At 43.0% G+C, this 20,645-nt stretch overlaps 1 protein-coding gene across 1 annotated transcript in view; it reads right to left on the minus strand.

Moving 5' to 3' along the window:
- Window positions 1-20,645, minus strand: part of HADHA (hydroxyacyl-CoA dehydrogenase trifunctional multienzyme complex subunit alpha) — a 42,311-nt gene that overhangs the window by 2,800 nt on the left and 18,866 nt on the right. Inside the window, exons 10-16 of the mRNA XM_086325930.1 lie at window positions 18,932-18,988; window positions 13,805-13,914; window positions 9,463-9,597; window positions 7,245-7,416; window positions 4,023-4,109; window positions 1,139-1,279; window positions 429-497 (exon numbers count right to left, since the gene is read on the minus strand). Of these exons, the coding sequence (XP_086182056.1) occupies window positions 429-497; window positions 1,139-1,279; window positions 4,023-4,109; window positions 7,245-7,416; window positions 9,463-9,597; window positions 13,805-13,914; window positions 18,932-18,988 (771 nt within the window). The remainder of the gene's footprint in view (window positions 1-428; window positions 498-1,138; window positions 1,280-4,022; window positions 4,110-7,244; window positions 7,417-9,462; window positions 9,598-13,804; window positions 13,915-18,931; window positions 18,989-20,645) is intronic.

Consider the following 20,645-nt stretch of genomic DNA (forward strand, 5'->3'; position numbering starts at 1 on the left):
GGGCTGCAGCAGCCCGTGATCCCTGAGTCTAATGGGAGCCCGGCGAGTGTGGCCAGCCCTTTCTGCCACTGACCAACCTGGATGGCTACCAGAGGGGGGTCTGTGTGTGGCAGAAGCAGGTACAGCACCAATCAGACCAAACGGGTCCTGTTCTGGATGAAGATGCAGAAACAGCACATAGAGCATGTCGGGAGGCCTCGGGGTGACTGGAGCAGGGAGGACGCTTGGGGAGCAGAGCTAAAATTCTGCATTTTCGCCCATGACGTCCCAACAGTGGGTGGAATGGAAGGGCAGCAAAAGGCCTTCCTGGAGAAGAGCCAGCAGTCAGTGTATTAGAAGGAAGTCTGCTCTTCATCTTGACATTACCAGTCTGGAAAACTAGTTTCAGGAGTGGAAGATGCCTCCAACATTCTGAGAGTGATACCAACCTGGAGAATTCTGATGACTTCAGACATCATGGGTGTGAGGCACCTGGTGGTATAGAAGCCAGGTCCATCCTGCAAAGGGAGAGAACACGAGCTCATGGGCCCCTCGGCTGAGGGCACTGCCCGAGTCTGAAAGTGGTCTCCCTTCCCCAGGAGCCATTTCAAAATTTAAGGTGATTTATAATCTCAGTCAGAATCCTTAATATTGAACTGCAGAAGCCAGAGCCGGGGGCAGCCTAGTTCAATTCCAAGAGGACAGGAGATAGTCTCACATCACCTGCAAAGTCTGGAATAGTTGGGAAAACCTGCTGTGTCCCAGACCCCGACTCAGCAGTAGTCACACCACTGTCCATACTGTAGATGACTAAGGGGAAATCATGTCAAAGAAAGAAAGAAAGTGAAGTTGCTCAGTCATTTCTGACTCTGCAACACCAAGGACTGTAGCCTACCAGGCTCCTCTGTCCATGGAATTTTCCAGGCAAGAGTACTGGAGTGGGTTGCCATTTCCTTTTCCAGGGAATCTTCCTGACCCGGGGATCAGAACCTGGGTCTTCCGCATTGCAGGCAGATGCTTTACCATCTGGGCCACCAGGGAAGCCCAATCGTATCAAAGGCTGATCTATTTGACCTGAAGAGTCACCAAGAAGCCTGGACATATAAGGAGTTTTCATGGCTCTTTTCTGAATCTGCTGCTCTTATCCACAGCTCCTTACCTTAACCACAATGATGACCTTCCCTTGTCTGAGGCCAACATCTACAGCAGAGGCAGTTGTGTCCTTCGAAGTCTTCTCAGTTGTGATAATCTCCAGCAGCTGCATCTTGTCCACGGGAGAGAAGTAGTGCATGCCGATCACCTGGCAAGGGGGACAAAACACTGCCAGACTTAAGAACTCTTGAGAGGGGAAACTTAATAGGGTTCTTTTTTTTTTTTGCTAGGAAAGCACTGCAGAGAAAGGCTGTTGTAGTAAGGGAATACTGGCTTGATATGGTCAAATGGCTTGGTTTCATGGTTCTTTGATTAATAAGAGTCCAGTATGTTCATGGGAGAGCTACCCAAAATTCTCTTCCATTTGCTTCTAGGGCTTTTCACTGAGGGCAATGGATCTTATCCACAATTAATGCCAAACCTACAGCTAAAGGCCAAATTAGATTTATTGGGAAAGAATGAGTGAGGGTTCCAATTATATTAATGATGAATGGTTTGGGTGAGAGGGTCCACTTTTTAATGGGTGGGGGGAGACAGGCAGAAGAATTACTTAATATGCTGGACTGTCAGAGATGCATCTAGATTTTACACAGATGGGTCTTACCACCAGGATACTGTCTGCCCTTCCCATTCACAGATTTTGCACATACAGGTTCAGCTAAAATAGGATCCAACTGGCTGAATTTGATTCAATCAATTGGTCTGAATCCTTGGATGTGAAACCTGAGGATACAGAGGGCCAACTGAATTCCCTGTGCTGCACTATTTCTATAAGGGACTTGGGGTTCCAGAACTAATCCCCTAAGGACACAGAGGGATGACTGCACTGGGTTTAAATAACATTTCTCAACATTCAAATTCCCTCAAGTGTCATTAAACCAGTGATTCTCAAAGTCAAGTACCCGGACCAGCAGCACTAGCATCGCCTGGCAATGTTAGAACTGCGAATTCTCAGGCCCTCCCCAGACCTACTGAATGAGGTACTCTAGGGGCAGGGCCCAGATCTGTGTTTAAGAATCCCTCCAGGTGATTCTGGTACATGCTAAAATTTGACAACAGCCTCAATAAGCTAACAATTAGGCAGTCTTCACAACTAAATTGTGACAGAAGTCTATCCATTAATTCATAGTTTTGCCCCCTGTCCCCTACTTCACCTATAACTAATATCTACCATTGACTGACTGCTTACTATCCACTGTTCATTAGCACATTTATCATTTATTCTTTACATGTAATCCATTACAACTCTGTGAACTAGTCAGTCTAATTATCTAGATGAGGAAGAAAGCTTAATCAGGAGGTTAGTATTAGTAGCTCAGGGTCAGTTAGTAAACAGCAGGGTGGGACTCCATCAAGGTGGGCCTGTCTCCACAGCTTGCCCACGTCCCATTGTGTGACACACAGGTCACTGAAATGTTACACCAACTTATCAATCCCAAAGTTGCTTTTAACCTCTAAATTATTCTTCTACTTATGTCTAAAATACTTAAAAGATAGGACCTGATTCAGACTATACTCCTGAGCAAAAAGAGTTTGCACTATGTGTAATTTATATACAATAAAATGCACAGACCTTAACAGCACTCAGTTTGCTAAGTTCTGATAACTGTGTATCTACCCACGTAATCACTACCCCAGGCAAAACCTGTTTACATTGCTCAAAAAAGTTGTGCCAAAAGGTGACCACCTCTGTCCTAGATTTCTGGGACATTCCCAGGTGGAATACTTCCCAGGTGGAGTACTGGAGGGCCTGTGTCCTGGGCACATCGAGATGGCTGGTCGCCCTGCTTGGGCTGCCGTGGCCTTACTCTTACATGAATGACATAGGCAAGCAAAAGACAAAAGCTCAAGGCCTCTGGGGGTGAGGAACACAAAGTGTGCTGCTTGTTCCACTCCACGGGGGAGAAAGAGAGGTTAGCATCACAGACACAACAGCAGGGTCTCCTCTGCTGCCTCAGTGCTGAGGAGCTGCTGCGAGTGGTTATGACGTGGCCAGATCTGCCTTGACCCTGTGTCTGGTGTCTTCCTGCAGGGCCACACTCACAGCTGCTACTTCTCCCTGCAACCTCCTCCTGCCATTACTAAGCCTGCCTCTATCAGGCCATGTGACCTCTAATCTGCTGCATGCTGGGAAACAAGATAACCCTGTGTCAGCAAGCTATTAGAACAGCAATCAATAGACTTTTAGGTTTGGAGCACATGGACTTTGTATTAACAGTTATGGCTGTTTAAAGGCCTTTTATATTTCCTGCTGACTTCTGGCTGGTTCTGGTTAGCTGAGGCTAACTGCTGTCCTCCAGAGAGGTGAACTGTTTTTTTTCTCCTTGAATGATTGCACTTGATTTCTCTGGTAGAGAGCAGAAGCTCAAAGATAAACTTTCAGGTACTGTTTCAAACATTCACAGTGAAGTGCTTCTACACCTACCCCTCTCCTGTCCTGGGGAGAAGCTCTAAGCAAACCCATGTGTGGACACATCCCACTGCACCCCAAGATCTTCCATCTCTGGGTCCGCAGTGGGAACCAAACCCATTCCAGACAGTCACCAGAGAATGCTCTGTAGCTCAAGTGTTATTTTTGGAGCATCTCTTGTTTTAGAGCCTGGCTTTCAATACCCAACTGTAAAAAAAAAGGTAGCTTTTATAGTCTGAGCCTGAATAATAATTCCCATTAAGAATGCAAATCATCTATAAGGTATATTTTAGTTGTACTTCACTTGTTTCTTCATCTCACACTGGTCATGTTACTAGCTTTTCTGTGACCAGTTTCTGGGACTACATCATCACCCTCACCCACTTTATAATCCATACCTCTCCCTTCTCAAGTTCTAAGCCTTCATCAGTGAGCCTGAAGCAGCAAAACATTTCAGAATTTTCCTCTGCTCAGAATTTACCTTCTCAGGTCTTTTACTGACAGTAGCAATCTCACCGATAGGAAGAGCAGACGTGTTGCTGGCAAAGACACAGTGATCTGGAATCACCTACAGGAGAAAAGCATTTAAGAATGTGTCAGGTAGGCCCGGGAGGTGACGACAGCCCAAAGCAGTCAATGAGCGACAACTGGGTCTCTGCCATCCTCATCTTTGTAAGAATAAACCATAACGTGCATGCCTATTTCATGTTACACATGTGATACTCAGAAATGGCACACCACTATAATTATATCTACAGTACAAGAATACTATTAACTTAGCTTTATTGCACTGGAGAATAGTCTCTAATGTAGACTGTCTCAGCATTCTGCACACAATCTTGACTTATTCACACTTTTATTCAGATGATTAGATGAAAAACATGGAATGCACACCTGTCAAACTTGTGCAAATCTGGGCAAGCAGAATCCTAACATCAGAGCTGAGAATCAAGGTTCAAGATACATTTGATTCACTGAAACAATGGGTATAAAGCAAGACCGATTAAAATGAGGATAAAGATAAAGGACTGTATTAAGATTTTATGAAAAAGAAGAAAGAGGAAAAAAGTAGGCATCTAATGGGCAAAACCTGGCTTGGCAGTAAACTTGTGTACAGAGCCCATGATCATATTTTTTATTGTTTTTATTTGGTTGCGCTGGGTCTTAGTTGCGGAATGTGGTATCTAGTTCCCTGACCAGGGGCTGAACCTGGGCCACTTGCACTAGGAGTGTGGAGTCTTAGCCACTGGACCACCAGGGAAGTTCCCCATGATCTAATTTAATCAAAAGTATAGTGTAAGTCAAAAGTAGAGCCCGATGGGCAGAGGCTAACAGTCTCAAGCTGTGTCATTAGTGGTATAGTGTCTAATGTTGGTGGTAAAATTCTCTATGAAGAGCAAACCAATGTCTCCAAAGATGGCTGGCAACAACATGTCCCTCCTGGTACATGTGTGTCTCTGTGCATCCAGAGGGGGAGTCTCCTTCCCCTCCCCTTAAACCTGGCCTGGCCTGTGATGTGCTTTTACCAATGGAAAGCAGCAGAAATGACTCTGCCAGTTGCAGGCCTCGCCTAGTGAAGCCCGATGGCTTCTGCTCTGCTCTCTTGGACGCCGGCAGCCATGCTGCAAAGAAGTTCTGGTTCAGCCACTAAGTGAGGACAGGCCACGGGAGGGGCCCCAATAAGCTTTCTGCTGAATGCAGTCTCGCGAGCACCCCTACTGGGAAGCCACCTGGAGTTAAGGGCAAGCCGCCTCTTGGAGCCCTGCCCTAACTGCAGAACTGTGAAAAGGTCACGGTGATTTGTGGTGGTCTGTGGTGGTTTCTCATACGCCAAGAGAATGCTGAGACATGGTGAAGACAAGAGAAGAAATGACCGAGACAGTGAGGAGTCTGGAGATACGGATTATGAAGATATCAAAGGAGGGAGTTTCTTTAGCTCTGTGGAGAGGAAAGAAGTGAAATTTTGAATCCCTGAGGAACACTCGGTGGACTCAGCTTTACCATTTGCCTTTAAAGAAAGCAGAGCCCAGGATCTTAGGCTCTACTAAAGGTCTTGCACCTGAAATTTTTTGATGCTCTAAAGACAGCTCTGTTCTGGACCTTGCTCTTTTCTACTCTTTCTGAAGGACTTCTTTGAGTATCTCCTACCTTAGATGATTTCACTAGCTTCACTAAAGAGGTAAAGGCCAGTGATTTATTACATAAATATCCACAACATACATGACATCTTGGACTTTACGTTTGGCAATCATCTTCCTACTCTTTTCTTACTATCGGCTAAAAGTTCATGACTCCCTGAACACCCTCCTCTTCTTATCTCCGTCTGCTGCCTTTTCCCTGGTGCCTTCCCTCTATGGCCTGCATGGACACAGGAAACCCCTTCGCTTTTCTTTCTCTTTCCTTTCTCTTCTCCCTTTGGCTTGAAGTACTGTATTGATTTGTTTACAGCCTGTACATCTCCTGATCTTATCCCTCTTTCTTCTTTTCCGTGATCACTGGCTTTCCAACTGCTAACCCTAACAAACTTCTCTACACACAGATCCTCCCAAAGCCTGATTTTCCGGAAGCAAACACCATCATCCCATCAAGTGACAAATGCTCTTTCAGTGGTGAATGGCTGTGTCTACTTTTACCGCCCCTCAGCCTTCCCTCTGGTGCCTGCTGGAGTGCCCCCTGAAGCCCCAGAAACACTGGGCATACATCTCTGGGACAGGGCCACCTCAGGACAGAGGGTCACACACCTACCCTGCTCTTCTGAATATTCTCCTGCAGCTGACTCTCCATTGCACTCTGTCTAAAGAGAAGACTTTGGAATGTGTGTTTCACAAGTGGAATCTGTCCCCAACCCGAGCTGCTGCTCTTTAGTTTCTAAACCCGCGGTCTTGAGTACAGCAGAGATTGTCCTCAAGTGGCAGGAGTCCTAGGAACACAGCCCACTACTTGAGAAGCCTGGAATGTTGCCAAGTCAGTGCCACTTTATGTACACCGTTTACGGACCTCCACTCTGTTTACTTCACTGCAGGCTAGTCCAGGCCCTGGTTCCACCTCTCACCTGGAGTATTGCCACATCTTCTTTCCTCCTCCTTCATACCACCTGGTTTAAGTACTTGTTTTGTTCATGTCATCCCATCTCAAGAGGTGACTGTGCACAGCATGTGGACTCAAGACCAAAGGAGCATTTTCCACAAAATGAGCACCTGAATTCTGCCTGGAGAGTGTTTCTTCCTATTTCCTCTGCTGCCTAGACCTGAATTGAGCTGTAGCTTGCAGCCAACCCGAAATGCCAAGATGTCGGGCTACAGTCCATGAGGTTATCTGTGTATGTCTGGGTGACTAAACTCCCATGTCAGGCTAATGAACTCTGTGCTTCAGTTAATAAGGTACTTGTGTGTCTTCCCTGAGGACTTTGATTTGATCTTTACACACAGTGTACAGGTTCATGTAAAAACTTATGTCTGGGGGGCACAGCGTTGAGGGGTACCTCAAAACTGCTATGGAGCCTGCTGTACTCCCTTTTACCTGGCAAAGAAAATAAAGCTACTTTACCTTCTCCCATCCACCCCCCGCAAAGAAACAAACAAAACCCCTTACGTTTGGGCCCTAAGAACAGAACCACGAGTTTCTTGTAGTTCTTTTAAAGAACCCGGTTTCCGTGTTCTCCACTCACTGCACAAGGAGTCAGCACCGCAGGCCCTGTGCTTACCGCTTCTGCCTCCTTCAGCACTCTGTGCTTAAGGTTGAGGTCCTCAAAAACGGCTTCAATCACCATGTCAGCCTTTTCAAAACCCCGGTAATCAAGCTGCCCAATCAAGTTGCTGAACATGGCATCCCTTTCAAATGATGTTAGTGTTTTCTTCTTCACTTTATCATTCAATCTGGAAACAAAACAAAACACATCTCTAGTCGGAGTGGGAGAACAGGAAACTAATATTTACTGAGTGTCCGTGGGCCAGAAAGTGTACCGTGTATTTTCTACCAATTCAGTGAGGTTAGCTATGCCCCCCCATTTTGAGAGAGCTGAGCTGCTCAAAGAAGCTCAGACAGACTTGTTAAGGGAGGGTACTAGGATTCAGACAGGTTGACCCTCACATCCACAGTTCTCCTACTACAAGATGCCTCTAATGCCCAACCTGCATTCAACAGCTAAATCTGCCAAGAGGAGTAAACATGAACACCAGAATGGCAAACAAAAAAGCAGCTTGAGTCATTCTCTACCTACGACAGGGGAGACAGCCAACACGGGTCCGAGACCACATGAGTTTATACTCGCTTCCATATCATTGCATTATTCTGTAACTGTGATCTACTGGAGGACAGAGACCCTGCATTATGTCTTATATTCTTAATCCATTTCCTGGTCTGTACCTAGTAGCACAGTATATTGATTACATAAAACATTAACTCAACATTTCTTCTTCCCCAGAGAGCTAAACAAGATTCCTGCTACTCAGACACTGAACTGATTGTTTTTATTGCCAAGGAAAACAGGCTCTCTTAGGTTTCACTCTGACCACACTTGCAGAATAAATGACCTAGAGTTTTCCTCTGAATTAAGAATGAGCTGCAATCCATTCATTAATTTCCTTAACCAAAAGAAGAAGCCACGTGGTGAGTTCAAAGTAGTAGTCAAAGTCTTAAAGTATGGATTCAAATATCCTGGTTTCTGGCAGCTATGTTGGCAGTCAGCAAATAAGATGCCTCTGAATGTTCAAAGTATTATTAGTTGCTCTAATTCTGATGCCTAATGGAACTATTCCTAAGGGAGGACTAGAGATGTGTATGTCCCAAGTCAACAGTGTGGTGAGGGGCACTCACCAGAGCCTGATGTTTCTAAGGCCAAAAGGGAAACCCAGGACAGCTGGATCCAAAAGAGGTCGAGGAGAAAAGGTTACTCTAGAGCAGCAATTTCTCATTTGGGTGACAGAATGAAATGCTGTTTGGGAACACTTGCGTGCTGGCCTCAGGGGAATGGTTACCAAGCACGTGCCATTTCTGGGCTCTGAATCTCTTTTACTATAGCACCTTGCTATCTTGACATTAAGATAGTGGCTATCTGCCAACATGATTAAACCTGCGAGGTGGTGCATGGTATTATGGCAGCAATATATGAGCCTCTCTGCAGAAAAGGGGTAAAAACATGTGTAAGCTACATAATTCATTTAAGAAACAAAAAGCTCACTCAGCTAAAAGTCACATGTAAGACAAAGTGCAGCCAGCCTCAGAGAGTCCATTACACTGGAGCAGAGAAATAAGCTGAAACCGATTCCCAGTTTTGCCAAGTTTGCTGTTCCACTTTTCCCTTCTGCATTATGCGGCTGGGGGTGGGGTATGAGAGGGGGGATGGGCAAGAGGAAGAATAATATTTCCCTTTTATTAATTCAGAGGGAAGATGGAGACACAGTCTATAAGATCCAGACACTATGGAGCCAAATCAGTTAACTGCTTCTCCATGGTCACGCCAGTCAAGAAATACGAGGCTCATGAGTGCAGATCCTAGCCCTATCTTCAGGATGCAATTACACGCTTCCTCATATCCCAAACCTCAGTTCTCTCCATAGACACACCCAGTCATGCTGTTTCAATATTCTAAAACAATACAGCAATTAAAATTCACAAATAGGACAATTTCTAGTCTGATACCAAAGCATAACGTACATGATATTTAAAAACATCTAATACATAAGGTTTTCTCTTCTGCACTCAAAGACTCAATGATGTTAATGATTTATAATAACATTGTCTGCAACAATAGCAAAAAAAAAAAAAAAGTGAAAGAAGGAATTAGAGTTTCTCAAAATCAAAGAAATAAGACTTAAATATGGAGTATCCAGTACAGATCATGTTCAGGAAAAAGCAAACTGTGATGGTGAAAATCAAAACACATTCTACTCTCCCAGCAAAGGCAGAGAGAGCAGGCTCACCCTTTGAACACCTGCTGCTGTCCTCGACCCAGCGCGGGCAGTGTAGTGTCCTTAAGTATGGTCTGTAGGCCCTTATCCACGGAGACTTGAGCAATGCCAGCTCCCATCAGCCCTGCACCAAGAACGGCAAGCTGCCTGAAAGGAAAAGATGAAACGACTTTTGATAAAAGCTCTTAATTCAGTAAAAAGTGGGATTGCCCAGGTTATCATCCAATAAACCATTACCATCTCCCAGAGTTCACTCAAACTCACGTCCAAAGAGTCGGTGATGCCATCTAGCCATCTCATCCTCTGTCGTCCCCTTCTGCTCTTGCCCCAAATCCCTCCCACCATCAGGGTCTTTTCCAATGAGTCAACTCTTCGCATGAGGTGGCCAAAGTACTGGAGTTTCAGCTTTAGTATCATTCCTTCCAAAGAACACCCAGGACTGATCTCCTTCAGAATGGACTGGTTGGATCTCCTTGCAGTCCAAGGGACTCTCAAGAGTCTTCTCCAACACCACACTTCAAAAGCATCAATTCTTCAGTGCTCAGCCTTATTCACAGTCCAACTCTCACATCCATACATGACCACAGGAAAAACCATAGCCTTGACTAGACGAACCTTTGTTGCCAAAGTAACGTCTCTGCTTTTGAATATGCTATCTAGGTCGGTCATAACTTTCCTTCCAAGGAGTAAGCGTTTTTTAATTTCATGGCTGCAATCACCATCTGCAGGGATTTTGGAGCCCAAAAAAGTAAAGTCTAACGCTGTTTCCACTGTTTCCCCATCTATTTCCCATGAAGTGATGGGACCGGATGCCATGATCTTTGTTTTCTGAATGTTGAGCTTTAAGCCAACTTTTTCACTCTCCTCTTTCACTTTCATCAAGAGGCTGTTTAGATCTTCTTCACTTTCTGCCATAAGGGTGGTGTCATCTGCATATCTGAGGTTATTGATATGTCTCTTGGCAATCTTGATTTCAGCTTGTGCTTCTTCCAGCCCAGCATGTCTCATGATGTATTCTGCATATAAGTTAAATAAGCAGGGTGACAATATACAGTCTGGACGTCCTCCTTTTCCTATTTGGAACCAGTCTGTTGTTCCATGTCCAGTTCTAACTGTTGCTTCCTGACCTGCATATAGGTTTCTCAAGAGGCAGGTCAGGTGGTCTGGTATTCCCCTCTCAGAATTTTTCAGTTTATTGTGATCCACACAGTCAAAGGCTTTGGCATAGTCTATAAAGCAGAAATAGATGTTTTTCTGGAACTCTCTTGCTTTTTCCATGATCTAGCGGATGTCAGCAATTTGATCTCTGGTTCCTCTGCCTTTTCTAAAGCCAGCTTGAACATCAGGAAGTTTACGGTTCACGTATTGTTGAAGCCTGGCTTGATGAATTTTGAGCATTACTTTACTAGTGTGTGAGATGAGTGCAATTGTGTGGTAGTTTGAGCATTCTTTGGCATTGCCTTTCTTTGGGATTGGAATGAAAACTGACCTTTTCCGGTCCTGTGGCCACTGCCGAGTTTTCCAAATTTGCTGGCATGTTGAGTGCAGCACTTTCACAGCATCATTTTTCAGGATTTGAAAGAGCTCAACTGGAATTCCATCACCTTCACTAGCTTTGTTCGTAGGGATGCTTTCTAAGGCCCACATGACTTCACATTCCAGGATGTCTGGCTCTAGGTGAGTGATCACACCTTCGTGATTATCTTGGTTGTGAAGATTTTTGTACAGTTCTTCTGTGTATTCTTGCCACCTGTTCTTAATATCTTCTGCTTCTGTTAGGTCCATACTATTTCTGTTCTTTATTTAGCCCATCTTTACATGAAATGTTCCCTTGGTATCTCTAATTTTCTTGAAGAGGTCTCTAGTCTTTCCCATTCTAGGAGGTCAAATGTATTAAAACCAAAAATTGTATCCTCTATGACCCAGTAATTCTACTATCTACTCCAAGGAAATGGACTTATGCATAAGATGATATGCTAGGATGAAGAGTCATATAATGTTTACAATAATGAAAAAATTGGGAATAACCACCAGTCCATCAGTAGGCGATGAAAAGGAACAAGTTAACTGGTATGTAACCATCATACACAGTCTCTTCCAAGTTGTACCACCGACTAAAAAGAGCAAGTTACAGGATCCATACTGATAGACCTTTTATATTATTAATAAAACATTCAAATCATAAACACAAAACAGATTCATCTAGTATTTAAAAAGTTTTTTAAAAAAGGATAATAAGAATGCATTCTTCATATAAAAAAATATTTTATGAAAAGAGAAAATAGGTAAGGAATTCAAATTACCCCCCAAAGTCAAAGGGAAGAGGCCTAGAGAAACAGAAGTGGAACTATTACTGATAACTAGGGAAGCAGGAAGGAGGACACCCTTTCTTCAATTTATTACATTTTCAGTTCAACCTAGTCTGCCCTGCATACCTTATAATTTATTCTTCATTTCTAACACGATGTTATCTTTTCCTTCAATTTATTTCCTCAAGTTAGGTCAACTCTTACATCATCCTGTTTTTCTGTCTGTTTAGTTCTGAGTTTTTGAAAATTTTTGATTCAAAGTAATTCTTTTTCTTATAGCAAATATTTACTTAAGGTCACAGAATTCAAGTCTGGGAGCATTCTGTTACAGTTTTCTTTTGCACTGTGGAGGTTGTGGGGCAGAGTTTTCATAAGCTTAAGTATTTTGATTCTCATTGGTTTCTTCTTCCATGGGTTTCATACACATGCTGCCTGTCTTTTCTGTGTATTAGTACACAGTAACAGCTTCTCTGGGTGGTATCATACATATTAAAATACTAAGAGTTACACGCAGACTAGAATAAGAGTTTGGAGTGGCTAACTAGGTTTCTTAAAAGTAAATACTTATAATTTAAAATTTAATGGTAAATTTCTATAGGATATGTGAAGAAGTACAGATTGAAGTGCTATCATCATGCCACTGCAACATGGAAGTAAATGCTCTCAGCCACTGAATGTGAGATACTTGCCAAGGTTGGTGGTTCACAGGCAGATTGATACCAATTGATACAGATTGATACTGATCACCATGTGTTCTGGACAAGCAGTGAAGATTATATTTCATATTCTAATTTGGAAATCAGTCCTCTTGGCAAGAATCTTATCTGTCTCACCTGGACTTCTTACTGATTTCCTCTTCTGCTTTAGATTTGAATCTCACTGAAGGTGAGAGAGGTTATAAAGGAGAAGGAAGTAACATTAGCTGCTTTCACAAGCCCCTTTGTGTAATTCAGCTAGACAGTGTTTCTCAACCTTGGCACTACCAGCATTTTGGACTGGTTACTTTGTTTTGTGGCTCTCCTATGTACTGCAGGATGTTGAGCAACATTCCTGGCCACTGGCGCCAGTCTCATCCCTCCCTCCCCAGTTGTGACACCTAAAAATGTCTCCTGACATTGTCAAATGTCCCCTAGTGGCAACAGTGCCCAGGTTAAGAACTACTGAGCAAGAGGGTGAGTTTAGGGACATTATTAAACTTCAGATGCTGAAGACCTATTTAGGCAGCATAACACTGAAAGCCTCGCTAAAGAGAATAGATAGGAAATAGGTAAGGGGACTCAAATATTTAGGCTACAAGTGAAACAAAGGACAAGTCTTTAGTGGCTAGAATAAGGCTTTATGGTTTTGTTTTGTTTTTTTGCTGTGCTGAGGCCTGTGGAATCTTAGTTCCCCAACCAAGGACTGAACCCAGGCACCTGGCAGTGGAAGCTTGGAGTCCTAACCACTGGACCACCAGGGAATTTCTAAGGCTTTATGTTTTTTAATGAGGGAAATGTATGAATTCCCAGAGATGGTATCTCAAGTCACAGGGATAGACAAGGTCATCAATCAGGACATAGTGTGTGTATTTGGTTTAGGAAGCAGGAACCTAAACCAGATTTCTAGGGGACATCAATGGTGACACACGAATGCCTCTATAGGAGCCATTAGAGAAGTCTGGAGAGCCTCCCAGGTGGCTCTGTGGTAAAGAATCCACCTGCTAATGCAGAAGACATGGGTTCGACCCCTGGGTTGGGAAGATCCCCTGGAGAAGGCAATGGCAACCCACTCCAGTATTCTTGCCTAGGGAATCCCATGGACAGAAGAGTGTGGTGGGCTACAGTTCATGGGGTCACAAAAGGGTCAGGCAAGACTGAGGGACTAAACAACAACAGAGAGGTCTGGAGAAAACTCAGCACAAGCACAGCTCTGAAAGCCACGAAGTCCATGGTAGGATAGGGGTATATACTGATGAAGGCAAAAGCAGTTTAGGGCAAGACTGAGGCATCAGTGAGCTTAGCATGTGCTGAAATCCACAGGGACTTCCTAGGCAGAGCTGAACTTACTTAACCTCCTTCTGCGGAGCTCCAAATTTATTCTTCTTGCATTGGGTTTGACCACGGTAAAGTCCCATCAAGGCTTTTGATTCTTTGGTCATTGCAAGCTCTCCAAATGTCTGGAAAGTAAAGGAGAAGAAGAAAAGGTAGAGCTTCCCAGTCTTGGAGACATGGATTCCTTCAGGTCAGTTCCTCTGCAGAGCAGGGGCAACATGTGCAAAGCCTCAGGTCCTGAGCTGCAGAAGTCGGTCATTCCTACTGAGGGTCTTTCTCTCATTCTCCTCATCTGTACTTCTGATGACTGCTTTGCAAGGTTTTGGATATAACGAGCTCTCAAGATTCTCCACATCAGAGGTTGTGGCAACTTTTTTCACAGAACTAGAGTGGACCAATTATCTCAACCACCACTCTCATTTTAAAGATTGGGAAGAGGAGGCTCAGAGAAATTAAGTGACCTTGCTCAAAGCTACCCTGCCTCAAAGGGGCAGAAAGCGAACTTGAACCCGGGCAGTATGATTCCCAACTTCAGTTCTCTTTCCAAGGTAGTAGGCTGCCCCATGTGTCATCTACCACTTTATTTATTTTTTAAAGGCTTAAAATGTATTTTAATAAGTTCATGTTGCATTATTCATTTCTCAGAAAAACTTCAAAGGTATTAGGGACAAATCAAACATGGTACACCAATAAAAAATGCACAGCATAACTACCTAAAATAGACAAAGCTAAGAGCTACCGTCTGACACTCAGCATACAGCAACCCTGTTCTCAAGACTGTACTAGGCCTATCAAGAAAGCTGTGAATGGCAACATCACAGACACAAAGGGCCATTTCTGGGTTGTCCTTACCCAAGAAAAAGATGGAGGCAAGTTTAACACAAGATTTTTTAAAGATACACTAAATGAAAATCTCTAAGCAAAAATGTCTTCCTTGGGACATGAAAGGGTAATATATGGGACATAACAGAACCGTATGTATGTTGTCTGTGACCTCTGTGAACATGTGCCTGAATTCCCACCTGGGAGTGATTGGAACAGTGGGGCCAAGGTCATTGGGGGGATGTTTGGTTTTTGTGGTATATGTGGCAGGATCTCTGGGGTGAGACAGTGCGCTAAGTCGTGTCCAACTCTTGCGACCCCATGGACTGTAGCCTGCCAGTTTCCTCTGTCTATGGGATTCTCCAGGCAAGAATACTGGAGTGGGTTGCCATTTCCTTCTTCATCATCTACCACTTTAAATGTATCTTAACGTTTACAGAGAACAAGTCTCAAGTTAGTGGATAAGATCATGAGATTTAGAATCTGTATTTGAAAGAACTGGGTTTAAAGCCTGGCCCTGCCATTTCCCAGTTGTGAAGCTTTCTTCATCACTAAAATGGGAAAAACAATACCTATTTTACAGTATTGTTGTAGGGAGTCAATGAGAGCACTTGTAAAATGACTGGGTTTTAGCTATTACCATCATCAACATTACTAGAATTTACTGGTTCAATTACATGGTTACAAATAGCATTTCAAAGGAGGAACCCCTGCTAATAATGCTACCTTCATGTCTGAATAGAACATGAAACAATGTTCTGCTAATCTTGGTAAAGTAGGTTCTATTCAGTAAGTCAGTGATTTTTCAAACTACAGGCAGAAATCCATCAGTGGACACCAATTTAGTGCGTTGTAATAAGTAGAACCGACAGAAAATACTGAGCACAGTGTACAGGCTAATTATTTTGTGAAACATGCTTCAATCTTAGTGTACATATGTGTATGTGTTGTTGCACTTGGTGATAATGTAAAGGAATTCATCAGAGTGCACTGTGGTAAGCAACCCAGGATAAAGAAAGTTTTCTCTGGAATTTGTCCCAAGTTCCTCAGATACCTTTTGTGTTACTGAAGAGCAATCATCCAAAGAATAGCAAGGAGAGATAAGAAAGCCCTATTCAGCAATCAATGCAAAGAAATAGAGGAAAACGATAGAATGGGAAAGACTAGAGACCTCTTCAAGAAAATTAGAAACACCAAAGGAACATTTTATGCAAAGATGGGCTAAATAAAGGACAGAAATGGTATAGACCTAACAGAAGCAGAAGATATTAAGAACAGGTGGCAAGAATACACAGAAGACTTGTACAAAAAAGATCTTCATGACCCAGATAATCACGATGGTGTGATCAGTCACCTAGAGCCAGACATCCTGGAAAGTGAAGTCAAGTTGGCCTTAGAAAGCAACACTACGAACAAAGCTAGTGGAGGTGATGGAATTCCAGTTGAGCTCTTTCAAATCCTGAAAGATGATGCTATGAAAGTGCTGCACTCAATATGCCAGCAAATTTGGAAAACTCAGCAGTGGCCACAGGACTGGAAAAGGTCAGTTTTCATTCCAATCCCAAAGAAAGGCAATGCCAAAGAATGCTCAAACTACCACACAATTGCACTCATCTCACACGCTAGTAAAGTAATGCTCAAAATTCACCAAGCCAGGCTTTAGCAGTACATGAACCATGAACTTCCAGATGTTCAAGCTGGTTTTAGAAAAGGCAGAGGAACCAGAGATCAAATTGCCAACATCTGCTGGATCATCGGAAAAGCAAGAGGGTTCCAGAAAAACATCTATTTCTGCTTTATCGACTACGCCAAAGCCTTTGACTGTGTGGATCACAATAAACTGAAAAATTCTGAAAGTGAACGTGAAGTCGCTCAATTGTGTCTGACTCTTTGCAAACCCGAGGACTGTAAACTATCAGGCTCCTCAGTCCATGGAATTTTCCAGGCAAGAGTACTGGAGTGGGTTGCCATCTCCTTCTCCATGGGATCTTCCCAACCCAGGGATCAAACCCAGACATCCCACATTGCGGGCAGACGCTTTACCGTCTGGAAAATTCTGAAGGAGATGGGAATACCAGACCACCTGACCTGCCTCTTGAGAAACCCGTATGCAGGTCAGGAAGCAACAGTTAGAACTGGACATGGAACAACAGACTGGTTCCAAATAGGAAAAGGAGGACGTCAGGGCTGTATATTGTCACCCTGCTTATTTAACTTATATGCAGAGTATATCATGAGAAATGCTGGGCTGGAGGAAGCACAAACTGGAATCAAGATTGCCGGGAAAAATATCAATAACCTCAGATATGCAGATGACACCACCCTTATGGCAGAAAGTGAAGAAGATCTAAACAGCCTCTTGATGAAAGTGAAAGAGGAGAGTGAAAAAGTTGGCTTAAAGCTCAACATTCAGAAAACTAAGATCATGGCATCCAGTCCCATCACTTCATGGGAAATAGATGGGGAAACAGTGGAAACAGTGGCTGACTTTACTTTTTTGGGCTCCAAAATCACTGCAGATGGTGACTGCAGCCATGAAATTAAAAGACGATTACTGCTTAGAAGGAAAGTTATGACCAACCTAGACAGCATATTGAAAAGCAGAGACATTCCTTTGTCAACAAAGGTCCGTGTAGTCAATGCTATGGTTTTTCCAGCAGTCATGTATGGATGTGAGACTTGGACTATAAAGAAAGCTGAGTACCGAAGAATTGATGCTTTTGAACTGTGGTGTTGGAGAAGACTCTTTTTTTTTTTTTTTTTTTGGAGCAGACTCTTGAGAGTCCCTTGGACTGCAAGGAGATCCAACCAGTTCACCCTAAAGGAGATGAGTCCTGGGTGTTCACTGGAAGGACTGATGTTGAAGGTCAAACCCCAATACTTTGGCCACCTGATGCAAAGAGTTGACTCATTTGAAAAGACCCTGATGCTAGGAAAGATTGAGGGCAGGAGGAGAAGGGGAGGACACAGGATGAGATGGTTGAATGGCATCACTGACTAAATGGACATGGGTTTGGGTAGACTCTGGCAGTTGGTGATGGACAGAGGCCTGGTGTGCTATGGTTCATGGGGTTGCAAAGAGTTGGACATGACTGAGCGACTAACTGAACTGAACTGAATCATTCTTCAGTGATTGCTTAAAACTTCAAAACAATTGAATCCACTAAAATTTATGATCCACCAACTTGTTAGGAAGTGGAAGAGGTGAGGTTGGTTCCTGAGTCACTCTGTTTTCTTGTTTTAGTGGGTGCAAAAAATTTCCCTTCTAGTTTACCAAAGGGAGGCTGGGATTGTTTTATCTCTAGGCCTAACAAGTAAGAATCATATTTCCCTACCAGTGTATTCATTATGTCATAATGAAACCAGCCCATCCACAGAACAAAAAGTCCAAACGATTCCTTTTGAAAGGATTATAACTCTGTCTCTGCTTTTCCTAGTTATACCCTCGTTACTGAGCACGAGTGAAAAGTGAAAGTCGCTCAGTCATGTTCAACTCTTGGCAACGCCATGGACTGTATAGACCATGGAATTCTCCAGGCCAGAATACTGGAGTGGGTAGCCTTTCTCTTATCCAGGGGATCTGTCCAACCCAGAGATTGGACTCAGGTCTCCTGCACTGCAGGCAAATTCTTTACCAGCTAAGCCACAAGGGAATTAAGGGAAGCCGTTACTGAGAGCAAGTTCAAATACTGGATTGGCCAAAAAGTTTGTTGGGGTTTTCTCCCCCCAACAAACTTTTTGGCCAATCCATCCTTTTTAAATGGCTTTATTTTTGGCTGTGCTAGGTCTTTGTTGCAGCCATGGGCCCTCTCTAGTTGCGGTGAGTGGGGGTACTCTCTTGTTGGGAGTGCTTGGGCTCCTCACTGTGGGGCTTCTCTTGTTGTGGAGCACAGGCTCTAGGGTATGTGGGTTTCAGCAGTTGCGGCTCATGGGTTCTACAGTGCATGGGTTCTATAGTGCATGGGCTCAGCTGCCCCATGGCTTATGGAATCCTTCTGACCAGGGACTGAACTTGTGTCCTCTGCATTGGCAGGTGGACTCCTAACCACTGGACCACCAGGGAAGTCCTTCCATAACATCTTAATGGAAAAACTGAAATAAATTTTTTGTCCAACCCAACATCCGGGGACTACTATGGTTTTCTCAGCATCTACTGGCTCAGTGAGATTAATCAGAAGAAATGACAACCACCAGAAGAAAATACATATATATTTTTTACTAGACTTTGAATAGTTTATCTTTTTTCAGTTTTACACACAGCATTTTAGATCTTGGTTTTCCTGTCTCCAATAATAAAACACTGAAAGGAAATAATTTTACCTGAGATTCAGAGAGATAGCCAGCATTACTCCCTTGCTCGATTCCAGTCTTCACTACCTAAAAAACACAGAGAGCACTTGTTCCTTGTTGGAATGGACTGTTGAGATGTACAGTAATGCTGAAAAAAGATGGCTAGTGTTGTTAGTCTTCAAAAAGTCAGAAGTCTAAACTGAAGTGAGAAAGAGAAGAGGATTGAGTGCCTTATTACTTAAGACAGTTAATTCTCCATCTCTAAGGCTACTGCTAAACCTAGCATAAAATGGGAGGAAATAAAATAGAAGGAAAGAGAATTAAAGTCAGAACATGAAAAGCATACAGAGGTTCCACAGCTCAAATCCTACCTCCTTATCCTTTGAATCCTGTTATTTTGTCAGAGAAAGAGTTGTTGTCACCCCTTTCTGAGTTCAATAGTACGTTTACCGTTTCCTCTCCTCTCCCTTCCCTCCTCCTCAAATTATTCATCCAGCTCGTCTCCTGTTTTTCAAATATGAGCAGGTCCCCTAAGTTCCACTTTCAGCCCTTTCTCCTTCTCTATTCATCCATCCTCAGTAACATCATTTAGTTTACCACGTTAATCATGATCTCTGTGAAATCCAATTTAACATTTGGGGTTAAGTACTATCCTAAGTACAAAGGCAAGTATAAAAGAAATAACTGTGTACTCAAGCACCATAATTTATTGATGATTAAAAAAATAATAAATAAATCTATATCCTGAACTGACTTCTCTGTCTAAACTACTGTTGCTTGAACTTCCTGAAATATTTAATCTCAACACTTCTAAAACTGAACTCTTCTCTTTGGCAAGTCTCTTACTACCCCCATATTTTCACTTTTACTATTCTATCTCAGGATCTTATTCAAACTTCAAGTCTGAATTACCAGCATAGTTTCCTAGTTCATTGTTCTACTTTGTCTATTTCTAATTCATTTTTACTCACCACCATGAAGATGGTTCTCTATGCCCTATGTAGGACAAAGGTCAAATTTCTTACTTAATCATTATCTTCTAAAATATAGCCTCAGTCTGCCTGCCTGAAGACATTTCATAATCCTTCCACAAAAATTGATCTCGTTTAATGTTTCTTGAAGAGCCTCATGCTTTCCAACTTCTGTAACTTTATTCAAAATGCCCATCCCTACCTGGCACTATTTTCTTTTCATCTATTCTCTGCCTGTTTTTCAGGGCTCAAGTCAAATTCCATGAAGCTCTACCTAATTTCTCTGGCTTATAGGGATTGTTCCCTTCTCAGTGAATTTAGCAATTTTCCTTTATCCTGATTACCTGCATTAACCCCCTGCAGCTGCATACCAACCTTTATCCTGACATCTGCCTTATTACATACATGTGTTCAATCTCCCCAACCCAGACTATCAGGTGAATGAGGGTAGGGGACCATGTTTCATAAGTAATGTATTTTGGTGTCTTTGGCTCAAATATATTTGCTGACCAATTCAGTCTCCAATTCTGAAGTCTTTGATCCTATGTTCTTTAAAGCTTAGACTTTCCAGATTGAAGATTTTATAAGTTTTAAAGTCTACCTTTAGACAGAAGTTTCTTCAACTCTGTGATGATTTTAAGTATCCTCCCTTATCTTTTCCAGAGCTTCTCTATATCATTACATCTTTTTCATAATTGTGGCATTGGAGAGTCGATGAGATATTTTAGGTAATGACCATTTTGACTAAGGACAAAATACAGCCATTAATTTTG

The sequence above is a fragment of the Bos grunniens genome, chromosome 11 (assembly GCF_055505025.1).
Source record: "Bos grunniens cultivar Pamir isolate PY7600 chromosome 11, Bosgru_T2T1.0, whole genome shotgun sequence".
Lineage (NCBI taxonomy): Eukaryota > Metazoa > Chordata > Mammalia > Artiodactyla > Bovidae > Bos > Bos grunniens.